We start from the raw sequence: 19,345 nt of genomic DNA on the forward strand, positions 1-19,345 counted from the left end.
ATAAGGGAAATGTGTATTTTTCTTCTGGTTACCTTTGAGAATTTATTCTTTGTCTTTGATTTTCAGCAGTTTTACCTTTATGTGGCTATTTTAGTTTTCATTGAATTTGTCCTCTTTGGATTTCACTAAATTTCCTTTTTCTATGAATTGATTATTAGATTGGGTAATTCTTCACTGTTATTTCTTCAACATTGCCTCTGTCTCGCATTTCCTTTCCTCCTTTCTGAGACTCCAATTACATCTGTCTGAGATGTTTGTAACTTATTTTCTTTCTTTCTCTCTCTCTACCCCCTCCCCCTTCCTCTCTCTCTCCCTCTCCTCTTTCATCCTTTCTATTTACGCTGCAGTCTAGACATTGCATACTGCTTTATCTTCTATACGACTAATCAGATCTTCTGCTATGGCCGGTCTATGGTTAAATATACCAATGAGTTATTAATTTTAGTTACTGCAGTTTTCAGTTTTGCAATTTCTATTGATCTATTCTAGTGAAATTCCTTATCTTGCTGTCTATTTTCTTGGAAATATTAATCACAGTTATTTTAAAGAGTTTTAGTTAACTTCAATATCTGGATTATCTCTTGATCTTTTCCATTGTCTCGTTTTTGTCTTGTTTCTGTTTTCATGTCTTGATAATTTTGGCTGAATTCTGGACATTTTGGACGAAAATCTGTAGAGGCTAGAGAAGACAAAATGATCCCCCAGAGAATCCCCACTGCAGCCTCCGATAGGCTTCTAGATGAGGCACAGATCTTAATTCAAATAAGCATTTAGCTGACTCAGTGCAGCGCCTCAGTCCCCATGAGGCCTAGTTGATATCTTATATCTGGAGTCCAGTGCTTCAGTTGTCCCAACTGGGATTTGAGGGCTTTTACCAAAACGTTTCTTTGAAAATCTCTGAATTCTGCCATCTGACTCCTAATTATGATGAGTCTACAGCAACCCTACTTCGTGACCCAGCCTCATAGCTGTCCTGTTCACTTTCTGCTTGGCCACCTTGTCTCTTGTCCATTGCTCCTTGGGAGTTGACCAGTGCTTCAAAAGTAAAAGCAGAAAGAATGTTCTGAGCTTTTCTTCTAAGGTCTTTACATTCTCGAGTCCTGGCCGTCCTAGAAGATCTTTAAAACTTTCAAGAAGATTATTTCAACTTTACTTGATACACATTTTCTATTTGTCCTTGGTAGGAAGTGTGGTCTTCTGAATGTTTGCTTGTCATAACTGAAAATATAACTGCATTCTTTTAATGCCATGGGAAATGTATTGAAGAAAACAAAGTGTATGTGATTTTTTCATATAATAATGTGTTTATAATACAATGTACTTAATATTTTGGAAAATTTTTCTGTAAAATACTAAAGTGCTAATTAAATTTCAACAAATATTTTTAAAAAGTAAATAAAGCTGGTCACAGTGGCTCATGCCTGTAATCCCAGCACTTTAGGAGGCCAAGGCAGGCAGATTGCTTGATTGCCTAGCCTGGGGGCAACATAGCAAAAACTCCATCTCTACAAAAAATACAAAAATTATCTGGACATGGTGGTGTGTGCCTGTAGTCCCAGCTACTCAGTAGGCTGAGGTGTGAGGATCGCTTGGTCCCAGGGAGGTCAAGGCTGCAGTGAGCCAAGATCATGCCACTGCACTTCAGCCTGGGCGACAGAGTGAGACCCTGTCTCAAAAAAAAAAAAAAAAAGAAAATGTTTTAATAAAAAAGTAAAATAAATAGAAACCCAAAATAAGATGAAAAAGTAAATCCATGTCCATCAGAAATAAGTAAGTTGAAGAACTGGAATGTGAACCTACTCACAGAGGATTCCAGACTCTGTGTAGTCGACTGTTTATCTTTACCAGGAAATGGGAGAAGGAGAAAAGAGAGAGGAAAGAAAAGAAAGAGAGGAGAGATCATGCATGAAAATTAAAGAGAGAGATCAAGGCCTTTACTGAGAATGTAGAACCAAGGCACGTTTTCCCTGAGTTCCTCTTACTATGCCCAGAAGGAAAGAATGTATGTGAGTGAATAAAGGCAAATATTTCCTAGGAAAGCTTTGTGTATTCACCGATTGCAGGATTCAGTATTCTTATCCTCCCCAAATTGATCTACAGAATCCCAATACACCTATTCTAACTTATTATTATATTAAAAAGAATCATCACTAGTCTTTAGAGAAATAAAAAAAATCACAATGAGAAACCACTATACACCTAGCAGAATGGCTAGAATTACAAAGAGTGAAAACACCAAGTGTTTGGCAAAGCTATGGAATTCTCATACATTGCTGGTGGGAAATGTGAAAATGATGCTATCACTTTGGAAGACAATTTGGCATTCTTCTAAGCTAAATATACACTTAACATATAACTCAGCAATTCCACTCCCATGTATTTACCTGCGAGAAATGAATGCATATGTCAACACAAAGATGTATGTGTGAATGTTCCTAGCAGCTTTATTTATAAAGTTTAAACCTGGAAACAGTCCAAATGTCTATCAGCAGGTAAATGGATAAACAAGTTGTCAAGCAGTTGAATACCCCAAGCTATAAGAAATAACAGACTGTTGATATATGCAACAGCGTGCATGTATCTCAGAAACATTACACTTAGGAAAGGAACCCAGACACAAAAGAATACGTACACATTATACAATTCTATGAAATTTTGGAACTGACAGAACTAACCTGTAGTTACAGAATGTAGATCACTGGTTTCCTGGGTCTGGGTCTGGTTGACAGTGTTGGGGGTTTGATACAAATGGCAATTAGTGAGTTGATATGAAATTGCCTATACCTTGATTTTTTGGCAATAACCTCGGTATATATATTTGTTAAAACTCATTGAACTGTAACCTTAAATTTATTGAATATAAATTATAACTGTGAAAATGATATTTATGTTTCCATATTGGAATTGTGGAGTTCTTTGTTTTGTTTTTGAGAGGGAGTCTCTCTCTGTCGCGCAGGCTGGAGTGCAGTGGTGTGATCTTGGCTCACTGAAACCTCTGCCTCCTGGGTTCAAGCTGTTCTCCCACCTCAGCCTCCTGAGTAGCTGAGATTACAGGCATGCACCACCACACCCAGCTGATTTTTTTTGTATTTTTAGTAGATGGGGTTTTACCATGTTGGCCAGGCTGTTCTTGAACTCCTAACCTCAAATGATGCGCCCACCTTTGCCTCCCAAAGTGCTGGGATTACAGTGTGAGCCACTGCGCCTGGCCCCATGTTGGAATTAATATTCAATTTATTTAGAGAGTAAACTGTAATTTGCCCATTATCCCTGATAAATCATCCTGAAGCCTTCGTGCCTCACAGCTACCTAGTTCACTTATTAAATATGCAAACCCCTGGGTCTCACCCACAGAAATCCTGATTCCTGGTCTGGTTGAGGCTCACGTTCTAAAGTCTCCGAGTGATCACTCCTAGTCGATCTGAATGAGGGTGGCTGATAGAACACTTTAAGAAAATTTCTGTGGAATAGTGTTGTTGTTTTTTTCTTTTGTAAGACATCAGTGTTTGCACCCTATAGAATCTTGCTGTTTTCAAACAATATTTTCCTCTCAATGTTGATGTGTTTCTCCTGAAAAGGCGGTACAAGGTAGGATGGGGATGGCATGCCTGTGCTTCGAATGACAGTGAGAAGCAGAAAAGTAGTAATGAGAAGCCAGAGTTAAGAGTACATTCTGTGTGTGGAAAATGTGAAAGTAGGCCAGGCGGGGTGGCTCATGCCTGTAATCCCACGCTTTGCGAAGCTGAGGCAGGCAGATTGCTTAAGCCCAGGAATTCCAGACCAGCCTTGGCATCATAGTGAGACCCCATCTCTAGAAAAAAATTAAAAAATTAGCCAGGCATTGTAGTGCATGCCTGTAGTCCCAGCTACTTGGGAGGCTGAGGCTGGAGGATCACTCGATCCCAGGAGTTCAAGGCTGCAGTGAGCTATGAAGGGACCACTGCACTACAGCATGGGCAACAGAATGCGTTTCTAACAAAAGTAAAATGTGAATCTAAAACATAGTGTAAGGAAATAAAGGAAATGGCAACTCAAAATTACTCATGTTAGCTTTTCAGAGACTTCATACTTTGCAGGAGTCTAAAGCAGGTAGACTCCTTCCTTATCGTTTCTTAGAAGTCATTCTGGACCAGATGCCTGTTTACAGAAGCATCACAGTGAATGTGGCAGAAACAATCATATTTCAGGATTATATGTCCTCTTTTCTATACTGTGGGCTCCTTGAAAGTAATTCATTGCCTTCTGCATTTTTATCTTTCACCTAGCATAGGGAAGGCTTTCAGTGAATATTAGCTGTATGAATTAGGACATAACACATTTTAGCAAAATTACTTCTGACACAGTTCTTCCTAGACATGTGAATATTTTGTATGACAAAGTGCTTTATCTTACAAGAATTAGCATTTGGGAACTTTGTGAACATATCTGTCCTTAGCTCTTCCAGTATTCTTTGAGGAAGCGTGGCGAAGACATTATAATTGCACCAATAATCTTCAAGTATCATTTTAAAACCCTCATGGTCCTCTAACACAAGAAAATGAGACAGACATATTAATACTTCTGAGTAAGATTGATTGAAGTGAGTCAGCCCAGGAACAAGCTGGCTGGCAGAGAAGGAGCTGTGTAACTGTGGATGAATGGTTGCAAATCTCTTCTTCCTGATGGAAACTGAAGATTTCCTAGGTCCTTCAGAACTTAAATCTGCTATCATTTTAAGGTGTCTACTTTCCTATAAATCGCTTATGTGCTATTTTAAACTAATTTCTACCTCTTTTCTCTGCCCAGTGCCCTGACAATAATAATGAGGCAGATGTCCACTGAGGGCACCCCATATGCCCAGCACTGTTGTAAAGTACAAATATTAACTCATTTAACCCTCACAACAACCTTGTGAGAGAGGAGTGTATGTGTTCTCACTTCACATATGAGGAAACTGAGGCACAGAGAGGCTATGTAACTTACCCAGGATGGAACCGGGATTCAGGCCCACACAGTACTCTAGTGTACTAGGAAATGTAGCTCCTGATCTAATGGTGACAAACTAACGTGTTGGGTTCACATTGCTAATACTGATAGAGATTCAGCAGTCACAACTATAATCTTAATTAATAAAGCTAATAATTTTAAACTAAATTCATATAAAATTAGAAAAGCACTTCCTACTTTGAACCACAAGCTAAGTTTTCTTGATTCATTTTGAATGGCAAGTCTTTTATTCTGAAAACTTTGAGGAACGTTGGATTTTACTGTAAACAAAATAAGTGACATTTTTCCATTATCCCACTACATTTCCTATTTATACAATTGAATTTCATACAAAGGATTTTTTCCAACAGGTTTCTGATAAAAGATTATATTAAATGTGTTACTGGAATTATTTTATTTTAGTGTTTTATTCAAATATATATTGTAGGGGAATGTTTGTATTGATTGTGGCTAGGTAGGAGAACTGTTTTTTTCTTGAGACGGAGTCTTGCTTTGTTGCCCAGGTTGGAGTGCGTGGCACAATCACTGCTTGCAGCAGCCTCAACCTCCCGGGCTCAAGCAATCCTCTGACCTCACCCTTCCAAGTAGCTGGAACTATAGGCAAGTGTAACCAATCTTGCCATGCTGCCCAGGCTGGTCTCCAACTCTTGGGCTCAAGTGATCTGCCCGCGTCAGCCTCCCAAAGCGCTGGGATTACAGGCATGAGCCACTGCACCTGACCAGTTGGGAGAACTTTTCTTTGCTCTTGCAAGTGTTTTAAAATGCTAAAAGTATGACTTTTGTGGACAAGTGGGAAGAGAGGTTACCTTTTAACATTACTTCTAAGCACCAAGACTTGAAATTTTGCTTCTCCAGTGGGAGGATCTTATTCAAGAGGGACTGTGTGGGAGTTGTCCCTCTCCAGTGCTGATCTTGGCGAGCTCATTAGTGTTGACTTACTAAACTCAATGCTTTCCATCCCAAACATCGTTTTTTGTTTCATATTTTTATGTATTGACTTCATAAATCATAGTTGAGTGTTTTATGCTTTTTAGGAAGTTTGAATTTGCAATTCAGTCTTCTGTTTTTATTTTGAAATATGCATAATGAGCTATATTATTTCTAGATACAAGCACTAGCAGTTACAATGAAGAGAAAATCAAGGTATTAGCTAAAGGACAAAAGAATTTCAAGGTCATTGCTTTATGTCTCTTTTAGTTGATATTTTTTTACTATTCTATTTGCCTGAGGGAAACATTCCAGGAAATACACTTCACATGCCTTAGAAGATCAATACCGCTGTTGGAGAGTAATAGTAAACATAGAATGAAAAAAGAAACGTATAGGTTGCAGTAATCCAGAAAAAACCTTTTTGGGAAGAAAACTTTTTTTGTAGTCAACTGAAAAAAATAGCTCAAATATTAGCATTTTCTTTAAGCAAGAAATAAAGACATGATAAAAACTGAAGTATTAGGGCATTGCTAAAAATGTGGAAGTCTGTAGTCAATCTTTTTCAAGTTTCCCTTAGTTTATGGCCATGGAATAATAATCTTAGATATCTTCATTTACATTTGACAGAGAGTTTTGTTTTTTTCATGAATGTATAATAAGTTATATAACAAGGAATAATTGTTTAGTTTACACACAATTTACTCAGAATGTGTTTATTCATCATGCACTTGATACATTAATTCCATATGAGTACATTAGCCCAATGTGAGCAAATCAAACTTCTAAATTTTTAAATGATACATAAAATGGACAATTCTTGAAGTGCAGTTTATTATATATAGTTCAGATAATGTGAATGAAATGGATAGCCATGCAAAAAATACTAGTAATATTTTTTGAAATTAAATATAATTAAACAAATAATGCCGTCTTATTGACTTGAATGACATCAGCTAGTCAGCTTCAAATAGTTTCATATCTCACTGGATTTTCATGCATCATTTATTAAATAAATATATGTTTCAAAGGACAATTGCTTATTTTTCTTTTTACTTTTGAAAAAGATTTTCTGGGTAATTTTGACAAATATCAAATATTATTTTTTATTACTGATAAAATAAAACAACTTGTTTTTTGATGAGCTGAACATATGTGACATTTATAGTGAATTATAAGACCTGACAGAGTGCTGAGAGAGTGTGGCAGCATTGGAGTTCTGACAAGCTACAGCAGGAAGAACCAAACCAGAGGTGTTAAGGCCATGCTCTCTCAACAAAGCATCCAGGAAAACAAAACCTCTGTGCCTTTATCCGTCAGGGCTCTCCAGAGAAACGGAACCAACAGGATGTGTGTGGGGTGTGTGTGTGTGTGTGTGTGTGTGTGTGTGTGTGTGTGTGTGTGTAGAGAGAGAGAGTTATTTGAGGAATTGGCTTACTTGATTGTAGGGACTGGCAAGTCCTAAGTAAGAGTTGATATTGCAGCTGGAGTCCAAAGGTAGTCTGGAGGCAAAATTCCTTCCTCCCTAGAGAACTTCATGTTTCTTTCTTTCTTTTACAGCCTTCAACTGATTGGATGAGGCCCACCCACATTATGGAGTTTAACCTGCTTTACTCAATGTCTACTGATTTATTATTGATTACCTCTAAAAAATACCTGCACAGCAACATCTAGTATTTAACCAAAAACTGTTTACCATGGCCTAGCCAAGTTGACGCATTGCAGTTCTCATTAGCAGTACTGTTAGCCGAGGGTTGAGAAAAATATTACATGTCATCTCATTTAAAATACATTTGCTACATGTCTAAAGCAGTATTTAATAAGTATGATATGTGTGTGTTTCTGTATCTTTACAAACAGACAAAATCTTTAGTAAAGTAGGTACATGTGTAAGAATCAAGAGAAGCCAAAGCTACTGGGAATGAATAAAGGTATTTAAATTGAGTGACACTGATATTTAATATATGATAGACTGGATTAAGAAAATGTGGCACATATACATCATGGAATACTATGCAACCATAAAAAAGGATTGAGTTTATGTCCTTTGTAGGGACATGGATGAAGCTGGAAACCATCATTCTCAGCAAACTATCGCAAGAACAAAAAATCAAACGCTGCATGTTCTCACTCATAGGTGGGAACTGAACAATGAGAACACTTGGACACAGGAAGGGGGACATCACACACTGGGGCCTGTTGTGGGGTGGGGGGAGGGATAGCATTAGGAGATACACCTAATGTAAAAGACGAGTCAATAGGTACAGCCCACCAACATGGCGCATGTATACATATGTAACAAACCAGCACGTTGTGCACATGTACCCTAGAACTTAAAGTGTAATAAAAAAAAATAAAATAATGACCTTAAAATAAAGACTTTATGTAGTAAAATACAACTTCTTTCCTGATTGTTTTTAATCAAATAGAATGAGAAGAAATGGGCTGCTTTTATCTTAAAGATAAGAGCCATTGGGAGTAGATTAATAAAAGCATTTCTCACTGATGAAGTTTGAGAAAATGTTAGAAAAATCTAACAGTGGGTATTACGTATATCAACTCATGATGCCAACAGAAAATATATTATTGTCAGTTGTTTCCTTCAATGAATGGATTAGAAATGCAATGTGTGTCTATGTGTGTGTGGTGTGGCATATTGATGCACACATTTTCAGTGTGCTACTGTATGGCATATTTATATTTAGAATTTCTTTTTAATATCCTCTTTCCTAGAATCTGAGGTGGTTTATTTTGATGGACAAAGTGCTCTTCTGTACAAACTTGATAAAAAACCTTTAAAACCAGTAAGGGACGTTATTTCTTTGAAATTTAAAGCCATACAGAGCAATGGAATTCTACTTCACAGAGAAGGACAACATGGAAATCACATTACTCTGGAATTAATTAAAGGAAAACTTGTCTTTTTTCTTAATTCAGGTAAAAAAATACTTGAACTTTTATACCGGTAGTTTAAAAAAATCTGTTTACATGAAAGTACATTTGTTGGTACTCAGTCTTTTCATAGTTAGATAAAATGACCGTATAATTCATCATCTAAACCAGAACACTTTTAAGAAAAAAAAAATACACAAGTGATAGTTACTCTGGGACAGTAAGCACAAAGTAGAACTGCAATGAACAAATGTAAATGAAAGTTTAAGAGCATTACAGATGCATGTAATATGTACATATCCTAAGTATGATTTCTGTAAACAGCCTATATTGTGACAGACTATGCAAGAAGATCACCATATATGTGTATAATATATATGTAATATACAATTACACATATCATAAAAACAAGAATGGATCATTATAAAATGAGATAATGCTGATAATGAGGTTCTAAGAAAGAAAATATTTGCAGTGTAAATATAAATGTCATGAATAATAGAAAAAATAAATTACTAAGAAAAATTTCAACGAAGTGTAGAATTGAACTTAAAGAAATAAAAACAGTGTAAGGATGTTGTGTTCAAGATAAGGAGAAAGTGAGAAAACAACTCTGTAAGATGGAAAGTTGGATGCAAACTGTGATGCTCAACTAAAAAAGGGAAGCCATGATTTTGAACAGAAATAACTGAGTGTTTTTTTCCCTCTCCTTTAAGGCAATGCTAAGCTGCCTACCACTATTGCTCCTGTGACCCTCACCCTGGGCAGCCTGCTGGACGACCAGCACTGGCATTCTGTCCTCATTGAGCTACTCGACACGCAGGTCAACTTCACTGTGGACAAACACACTCATCATTTCCAAGCAAAGGGAGAATCCAGTTACTTGGATCTTAATTTTGAGGTTCTTATAGATATATAGTTTAAATTAAATATAACCTGAAAAATAAGCTAACTGCATAGAGAAATGCCATTTTATAGTTATTCATAACTAAGTTGACTAATAGTAATAGGTATGTCTGTCCTGGTGCTATGAAACTGTTTATGCCTTCTAATAGGTCAATTTATTATTATAGATCATCTTTTCCACCTTGAAAGGAAGTAAACAGTCAGTGTTAGGTTTAGGAAATCTACAAATGAAGAAATATCAAAGCAGCAAGCAATGTTATTAAATGTATTCATTTGAATACATTTCATTTGAAATTTCATCTGGTATATTACACTTGTTGTTTGACTATGCAGATTCCTGGGGGATTTTTTTCTTGTCTTGGTGCAATCCTAACCAACATAGCGTTATCTAGGATCACTTTGAGAAGTTAACAAGATATACACCAATAGATATATTAAATAACAAGAAAGTCAGAAGCTCACATATAAACAATTTCCTGATTTTTTTAAGGCAGTCATTCTTTTTGCAACCCATTGCCCATATGTATCTAAGCTACACTGTTAAATAGCATCTGTTCTTCCCGTCCTTCACAGGACACCTTAAAGTGTATGAAGGATCAGAACAAACCAGAAAAACTATGATGTTTAAGTGACTTTGGCATATAATATTAAACTGAAGATACTAGTCCTATATCAGATTATTCAGTTTTATTACTTTAACCATGTAATAGCAGAAGATAATATCTAATGCACAGGTTGGCATCAGGCCAAGTTTGGCCATTTTTTAATAAAAAAATTAAAAGCCTGTTTTTGTTCAAAAGAGAAAGTTTTATTGGAACATATTCTCTTTCTTTATGTATTGTCTATGGCCACATTGGTACTCCAGTGTCAGAGCTGAGTATTGCAAAAGAGATCCTCTGACCCACAAAACAACATTTACTACATGGCTGAAAAATGTTCGATGTGGTAGAAAATGTGTGTTGACTTCTTCCTTTAAGTTTGTTCAGAACTGTCTGGTGCCAGAAATGAAGGTATTAACAGCTGCCACTATGATAGAACACTTCATTTGGAATTAGCAAGCATGGAAATATAAGATAATGGGAATGGATTTGTGACAGTACTAGAGCTATTATAGATGCTTTAAACACATAATCTGAAAATCACTAAACAATGTTATTTATGTCATTTTTCTTTCTAAGATCAGCTTTGGGGGAGTTCCGACACCTGGAAGAGCACGGGCATTCACACGTAAAAGCTTTCATGGCTGTTTAGAAAATCTGTATTATAATGGAGTGGATGTTGCCGAATTAGCCAAGAAACACAAACCACAGATCCTCATGATGGTAAGGAAGCCTAATGGGAAGGAAAGAAAAAAGGACATTTTATCATTTGCATTTAAAAATTATTCATGTGAAGTCTCCATTTCATATAATATTTTAAGAATCAACTCTTACTTTAACAGCTGCCCATTTAATATAGTAATTTATTTTTATTTTTTGTTTTTATTTTTTGAGACAGAGTCTCCCTCTTGTCTCCCAGGCTGGAGTGCAGTGGCACAATCTTAGCTCACTGCAACCTCTGCCTCCCGGGTTCAAGCAATTCTCCTGCCTCAGCCTCCTGAGTAGCTGGGATTACAGGTGCCTGCCACCATGCCCAGCTAATTTTTGTACTTTTAGTAGAGATGGGGTTTCGCCATGTTGGCCAGGCTGGTAATGAACTCCTGATCTTAGGTGATCTGTCCACCTCGGCCTCCCAAAATGCTGGAATTACAGGCGTGAGCCACTGTGCCCGCCATCTTTTTTTTTTTTTTTTTTTTTCTTCGAGATGCAGTCTTGCTCTGTTGCCCAGGCTAGAGTGCAGTGGTACAATATTGGCTCATTGCAACCTCTGCCTCCCGGGTTCAAGCCATTCTTCTGCCTCAGCCTTCCGAGTAGCTGGGACTACAGGTGTGTGCCACCATGCCTGGCTAATTTCTTTTAGTAGAGACGGGGTTTCGCCACATTGGCCAGGCTGGTCTCGAACTCCTGGGCTCAGACAATACACTCGCTTCGGCCTCCCAAAATGCTGGGATTACAGGCATAAGCCACCATACCCAGCCTAATACAGTAATTTTTTATTATGCATAAAAAGTTATAAAGTAAATATGCCTCTTGGGACATAGTTGTTTCATTTTTATATGAAATAAAGTAACTTTCTATTTTTACATGGAAATCAGAATGCATACGTCTCACGTGTTTTTGGTGTTATTATTCACAGGAGACCAATTATTTTGCAATGGCAATCCCTAATGATCTATTCCCTAGTCAACTGGAAATACTTCCAAATCAGTTAGTAAACTTCTTTCAATGTTTAAAGTTTGAAATATCTAAGCTGGGGTTAAAGGGAAAGCTCCTGTTTAGTTGTCAGTGTGTCTCAGAAGCACACCATGAGAACATTCATTCGTATTGTTGTACAAATGTTTTCTTTCCTGTTTTGTGCTGGAGGAGTTGGCTCATGGGTTGCAGGACCAACACCTGAAAAACATCTCTGGCTCTGTCACCAGGCCACACGATGAATACATCACTTAGGTTAGCGTGAGAAAAAGGGAAAACGGCTGTGAAGCCCATGAACTTGCCAAGAAGGTAAAGCAGAAAAAAAAAGCAAAGATGGGTTTGAAGTCTTAAGTTCTACTATGAACAGCACCATGCTGAGATCATAAAAATGAAAAATACCATCAAGATACATGAAAAAGGAAACACCAGAGGGAACAGTGATAACAAGACTCCACAGAGCACAGCTTCCTTTGACAAGATGAAAAAGAAATGAAAAGAGGAAGGAGATCAATGGAACAGCCCCTACCTAAAGTTTCTGTCCGTGGAGAAGCTGACATTTAAGTGCTGCTCAGCTGGAAAAAGAAAAAAGACCCGGTTATTGAAGTTGGCTTTATTGGAGATGCGTTACTCAGATACAGATGCAAAGATGGGTTTGGCCAATGGGCACCCGTGTCAAGAAGCCTAACCTAACACATTCTGAACATTAAGCTACCTGTTATCTGCCAGTCCTTGGTGTTCAGAAGAATCCCTCCTCCTCACCCTAACTTCTATGAGGCTATTTCCAAATATACTGTCATTGAGGTGAATACGAGTGAGTTGGGCCTTATGACACAAGGAGACAAGACTATTTGAGGAAAATAGACACAGGTTTTCATACACATTTCATGTTATTCTGAATTACTGATGGGTTCACTGATGGAATTATTAATTGAGTGTAGCCAATAAGGAGAACCACAGTTACACTGGTATTTCTGGGTTCTGGATATCATCCTCAAGAAAACTATTTGCTAATTACATTGAATGAGGTTATTTAAATGTGTAAGGTTCACACAAAAACAAAAAGACAATTCATTCCAAATTGTGCGTATGGATATATAATGTTATTTATGGGAATTCCATTTTCAGAATTACTACAATTTTATGTGTTCTGTATGAAAACAGGAAAATAGTTGTTCCAATACATAAAAGGAAAACGTTTAAAACTATATTTTATTGGCAAAATCAATTGCCAGAATTCATTCCGTCGACTACCAAGCACTCCTCTGTGGGAAGAAGCCCTGCCTTTCTGTTGTATGTAGCAGGCAGCTACCCGCGTAAATGATGAGGGCAAGAAATATGCAGCTGATAAAAAGATAACATGTAATAGTCCAGTGATTAAATGTGTACTACGGATCAGCGCCAATTACTCGTAAGCTTTTGGTATTCAATTCGTTACAGCAAATGTTTTCTTTTTAAATTTTCTTCTGCAAACGTTTTCTTGTAATGAAAACTATTTCCCATTCAGCAGAATTACAAAAATAGTCAAGAAGAAATGTTCTGATTGATGTATGCAGTTATAATGTATATTAAAGATTATAATAAAATGATAACTGAATTATATCCATTTCTAAAGTACGTTGTGGCAGAGTTTTTTTTAAACATGATTCCGTTTTGAAAATTGTTTTACTGCTGGATCAGGGTGGTTCTTAAACTTGGCTTTATCTTGGAGTCACCAGAGGAGATTCAAAAGATACAGTTACCTGGATCCACCCCCAGATATTGGGATTTTAATTGGTCTGCATCTGCATCTGGCGATTCAACTGTTTAGCTAGGTTTGAGAGCCACTACCCTATATTATGTCTTGCTCCAGTAACATTCTTTTTCTAAAATCATCTATAGTATGTTAATATAAATAAATCCATGGAAATTCCAAGTAAAATCAGAATTGCTGGGGTTTTTCTCTGGAACTGAAATTCCTATGTGTGAATAATGCCCAAGAATTGCTTATTCCTTTCACCAGCCAAACAAAGCAAAACAAAAACATTAAAAAGCCCGGTAAGATGTTGACTTACCAGATATTAAAACATACTAAAAGCTGCTATGCTAGAATCAGTATGGTAGTGGATAGGAATAGAGAAGTAAAAACAAAGTTGAGATCTCAGAAAGATCCCAGTTTATGTGCAAAGTTATTAGTAATAAGGAATGTGGCTCAATTCGGTGGAACAGGGATTATTTCAGAAATTCTGCCGGAACAAACAAGTGTCCATAAGGCAGAAAATAAGCATGATCACTATCTTATACACACTAAGAATATGTAAATTAAGGAGGAGGAGAAACAAACCACAACAATCTTAAAGAAAATCTATGAGATTGTAGGACCTAGGGTAGTATGAAACTTTCTTAACAAAGATTGGAAACTCAGAAGCTGTAAAATACAATAGAGACATAATTGACTATATAAAAATCAATGTTTTCATGCTAAAAATACTACACGCAAACATTGTATGTAACTATTAGATCTGAAAACCATTTGAAAGACTGTCAAATATAATTTTCCAACAGCTAAAAATATGACCCATGCAAATATCAAATAAGCATGTGTCAAAGATTTAGTCAATTCATTAACTAATGAGGGGACTAGTAAAATAGCTGGTTCAAAGGAGATTTTGAGGATTGTGTAGGGAAGACCAAATGTTGCTCAGGAGAAAGACAGAGTATGAAAATGTCCTGTTATTTGCTGTATCCTCAGGGCTAGCACAGGGCCTGGAAAATAGTTCGCACAGATTAAACTCCTATTGAACTAAAATTATATTGAGACTCCTTTACTAATGCTGAAGAAGTAGAGAAGTGGAGAATTTCTCACATACACACAGAAAGCCACATGGACGTCTGCCCAATTATAATAATACTTATGCTGAAAGAGAAGATAAATGTCATTCATAGATTTCGGCTTTAGCAGGCAGACTAATTTATAAAATCCTGGATTGATAAAAAGCCTTGTACGTCTTTGTAAAATCTGACTTTAATTAGATAGAAGCACCACCTGTAAGGCTGTTCAATGTGCTCTTTTGTTTTATTTATAGGGAAATGTGTCCTTCTCATGTCCACAGCCACAGACTGTCCCTGTGACTTTTCTGAGCTCCAGGAGTTACCTGGCTCTGCCGGGCAACTCTGGGGAGGACAAAGTGTCTGTCACTTTCCAATTTCGAACGTGGAACAGAGCAGGACATTTGCTTTTCGGTGAACTTCAACGTGGTTCAGGGAGTTTCGTCCTCTTTCTTAAGGATGGCAAGCTCAAACTGAGTCTCTTCCAGCCGGGACAGTCACCAAGGAATGTCACAGCAGGTAACAGTTGTATTCCCATAAACCTGACATATCCACATGGAAATCATTTGGTAATGAGTGAATGAGGCAGTGAGATGCTCGATGCCCCCACTAGAGGAAGAGATTGCTATTTCCTTTTAGACTGTTCCTGTGTGGCACACACAGCCGTCACTAAAGTGTTCTTTTGACCAAAATGACTATATATGAGAAATATGAAATGCATATTTCTGCAAATGTACCTTCCCATGTACAAGGAAAATATGTAATACCCTTAAGCTCCATTTCCTGACAAACATATACCAGCCTCCATCCCAAAGAACTAGGGTCAGGACCTCATGGAACAGACAACACCCGGGGCATGTTCCTCTCCTGTCCTCACTTCTTTTTTTTTTTTTTTTTTTTTTTTTTTTTTTTTTGAGACAGAGTCTCGCTCTGTCTCCCAGGCTGGAGTGCAGTGGCCGGATCTCAGCTCACTGCAAGCTCCGCCTCCCGGGTTCCCGCCATTCTCCTGCCTCAGCCTCCCGAGTAGCTGGGACTACAGGCGCCCGCCACCTCGCCCGGGTAATTTTTTGTATTTTTTTAGTAGAGACGGGGTTTCACCGTGTTAGCCAGGATGGCTGTCCTCACTTCTTTCCCTTCTCCACCCCGCCTCTCCTCTTAGGGTCTGTGCACAAATATTCTACACACAGTAGGCAATTGATAACTATCACCTTATAGTGAAAGATGCTGGCAAATACCAAGAGTTCTTACTCTTTTTTGATGGCCGATTAGTTTTCTGGGATAGCCTAGCACCCTGGAAGAATCTCAGCTCCTCCACTTACTGCCCTTCTGAAATGCAAATCAGCAAGCCTCCTGAGCCTCAGCTGTTTTCACTTGTGAAATGGTAAACCTCAGACCTCCTTTGCAGGGAGAACAATAGGAAGGAAGTCTGATTTTATTAGCACAATGCCCACCCCACACACAGGCCTCTCATCCCCACTCTCCATCACGGCTTGTTTTTGTTGGGCAAATGCTTTGCCATCCCTGCTAGGTTAGGGGCTCAAATCCCACGAGGCCGGACTGAGTAACAGTAGATGGGAACTAATCTCACGTGCAGTCCGATGTGGGCACGTTTGTTAACTACAGAGCTGCTGGATTGTGATGACTGGATTTGCACACGGGAGGAGCGCTGGGTCCTAAATTGACATTGTGCCTAAACTGGCATCAGAACCAAATGGGGGCTTTAAAAATAAAAAAAAAAGATAGCGTGATCTGAAAAAGAAGAAGGCATAGATGAAGAGGCTGACTTCCACTTGAGACCAGGGGATTATCATGCTCAAAAAAAGATTCCTTTTGACTGTAAGAGGCACATGTGACTACACTGCTGTTAAATGTTGTGGTATGAAAGCAAGACCTGTGAAGAAATTCAGAGGGCGGGACCTTATCTCAGTACTTCTGGAACAATCAGGCAAGCCCTGGGTATTAGAATCTGTGGCCACCTCACACAGGTGTTTTAGGGGAGATAAAACAGATATTCAGAGGAAATGTATATTTTTTAATCGTTTACAAATGCAAACCTATTTTCCGTTTCTTCACGAATAAGATTTTTTTCCAAGAAAGGTTAAAATTATAACCCCCACACAGATACAGAATGAACATATGTCAGAGATTTTCTTTAACTCATTAATTAATGAGAGAACCAGTGTTAGGGAAATAAGATAAAATCGCCTACCAACATAGTGAATCAGTTTCCCAAGGTAGAAAGTAAAATAGTCTTATTACAGAATAAGTATTAAGCCAGACTGTGATGCACATTTCAGGCAATCGCTAATGTGATTGCAAAGACAAATTTCATCCATTTATATAGCCAGACAGATACAACCCATTACATACATGTTCTAAAGATAAAGGACAACTTGTCCTCAAGTAAGAGGACTTGACAGCACCATTTTGCTACACAGTCCATCTTATATTCACCTGGTAACTGGGGAGGCACACTCCTTTATACACAGGAAAACTAAACTCCTTCATGTCTCTTTGACAAGTGGAGCCAGGCACCTATGTTAAAATCCCAGGGAGATAAGGAGTTAGGAGCACTACCTTTCTTGATGTTTACATTTCAAAGAAATGTCTCCAAGGTCCTGAAGAAAAACACTTCTGGAAACAAGAAAGAGGCTAAATAAGGTTTTTTGTTGTTGTTGTTTTTGTTTGTTTGTTTTAAGATTTTAAAGATGTACAATTACAAGTTTTCTGAAAGAAATGCTGTAAGAAAAAAAAGGGAGTGAAAGTGTGTATCCCTTTTAGCACTAACAAAGTTTTTGTTTGTTTTGGTTTGTGTTTACCCTTACACCAGTAAGGCCAGTTTAAAGAAGTACCACACATTTATAGCCAGAAAGGAGATGCTGAGATGCAAACCTAGCAGAATTTGTCAATATCCACAGGGAAAGGCAAATCCCTTCCCTGTACACACTTTGCATCTCTGTGGACAAGCATTATTTGCATTATTATCAATGTTCTGCAAGTTAACTTCTGTCACTACACAGCTGTAAAGTAACCTAGTCCAAGATGATGCTTTACAATCCTGTAATGTCAGCTAATCTTTCCACAACCAGTAATCTCTTTTCCCCATTTCAAAGACCGCCCTCAATTTTTTTCCTACAGTAGTTGGTTCAGCTTTACTGCTGATGAGTTGCATATATTCTGGATTCAATGAGGTGCTGAGCAAGCACTTCGTCCAGTTCTGGGTTGCACAATAACTAGAATTAAATATAATTAAAGTTCTTAAATCTCATCAGGATTTTGCTTTAGCTCATGGCTTTGTGAGTGTGATATTTTGCCTCTGCAGTTAAAATGTTGTAGTTGTTAACGCAGAGATCATCTTCATACTCAAATGTGTTTAAAATGACATCTATGTTGTGGGCAATTAATTTAATAACTTCTCATTAAAATATAGATTCCACTGTATCTGATTTTCTTGTGCATAAACTATGACCAAAGGCCAAATACAACCTAATAGAAAACAAAAAGGAAACAAATGTGGATGATAGACATGAAAACAATTACACAAAGATCTGCTTTTATTTGTCAAAAGATATTCTTAAAGAGGGCACTTTTTGCAGTTATAAAAAGAACATGTCAAAGATTTTGTTTAACTCATTAGTTTATGAGGGAATCAGTAAGATGTTACAACAGGTTCGAAGAATCAAAGATATATAAGCAGTAAGCTGCAATGACTTTGCATATAATGTAAAACTGGCTTATTCCATGGGATGGGGTAGAGGAACCAGGAAGATCAATTGTGTTTCTACCAGACGAAATTCATTTGCATGTCTGTGGACAATAATCATTTGCCTGCTTTCAATATTCTACAATTCACAGGATGATAAAAGTATTCAAAGAAGGGGCCAAGCGTGGTGGCTCACGCCTGTAATCCCAGAACTTTGGGAGGCCGAGGCGAGCAGATCACAAGGTCAGGAGATCGAGACCATCCTGGCTAACATGGTGAAACCCGTCTCTACTAAAAACACAAAATCTTAGCCAGGCTTGGTGGCAGGCACCTGTAGTCCCAGCTACTCAGGAGGCTGAGGCAGGAGAATGGTGGGAACCCGGGAGGCGGAGCTTGCAGTGAGCTGAGACGGCACTCCAGCCTGGGCGACACAGCGAGACTCCATCTCACAAAAAAAAAAAAAAAAAAAAAAAAAAAGAATTCAAAGAAAGTAAAAGGCACAGAGACCTGCCGAATCATATAATCCTCGAGACTGTGTTTAGACAGTGCCTAGTTTTACATTGAAGATATCCGGATTCTTGGTTGATTTTAAAGAATAATTTATTTCCTTACACTTTATTATTACTTCTGCTTGTTTCATACATCATTGAAGATTAAAATGGAAAGCTAAAAGTTTAATGTTAATTTTTAATTTTTAAGAAGTACTACATTTGAAATGCTAATGATATACTAACTTCACATAAATGCATGTTAGGAAGAAAAATAAATCAAGCACAGTCATTTTAATAATTTACAGGTTTCCTAAGACTATCAAGTAAAATGTTAACTTTATAGG

The 19,345-nt window shown here is 37.6% G+C and overlaps 1 protein-coding gene across 1 annotated transcript in view; it reads left to right on the plus strand.

Annotated features, from left to right (window-relative positions):
* The window catches only part of LOC126937935 (contactin-associated protein-like 3), a 235,546-nt gene that overhangs the window by 126,957 nt on the left and 89,244 nt on the right, over window positions 1-19,345 (plus strand). The window contains exons 5-8 of the mRNA XM_050761826.1: window positions 8,647-8,850; window positions 9,522-9,706; window positions 10,890-11,033; window positions 15,065-15,326. Coding sequence (XP_050617783.1) covers window positions 8,647-8,850; window positions 9,522-9,706; window positions 10,890-11,033; window positions 15,065-15,326 — 795 coding nt within the window. The remainder of the gene's footprint in view (window positions 1-8,646; window positions 8,851-9,521; window positions 9,707-10,889; window positions 11,034-15,064; window positions 15,327-19,345) is intronic.

The sequence above is a fragment of the Macaca thibetana genome, chromosome 15 (assembly GCF_024542745.1).
Source record: "Macaca thibetana thibetana isolate TM-01 chromosome 15, ASM2454274v1, whole genome shotgun sequence".
NCBI lineage: Eukaryota > Metazoa > Chordata > Mammalia > Primates > Cercopithecidae > Macaca > Macaca thibetana.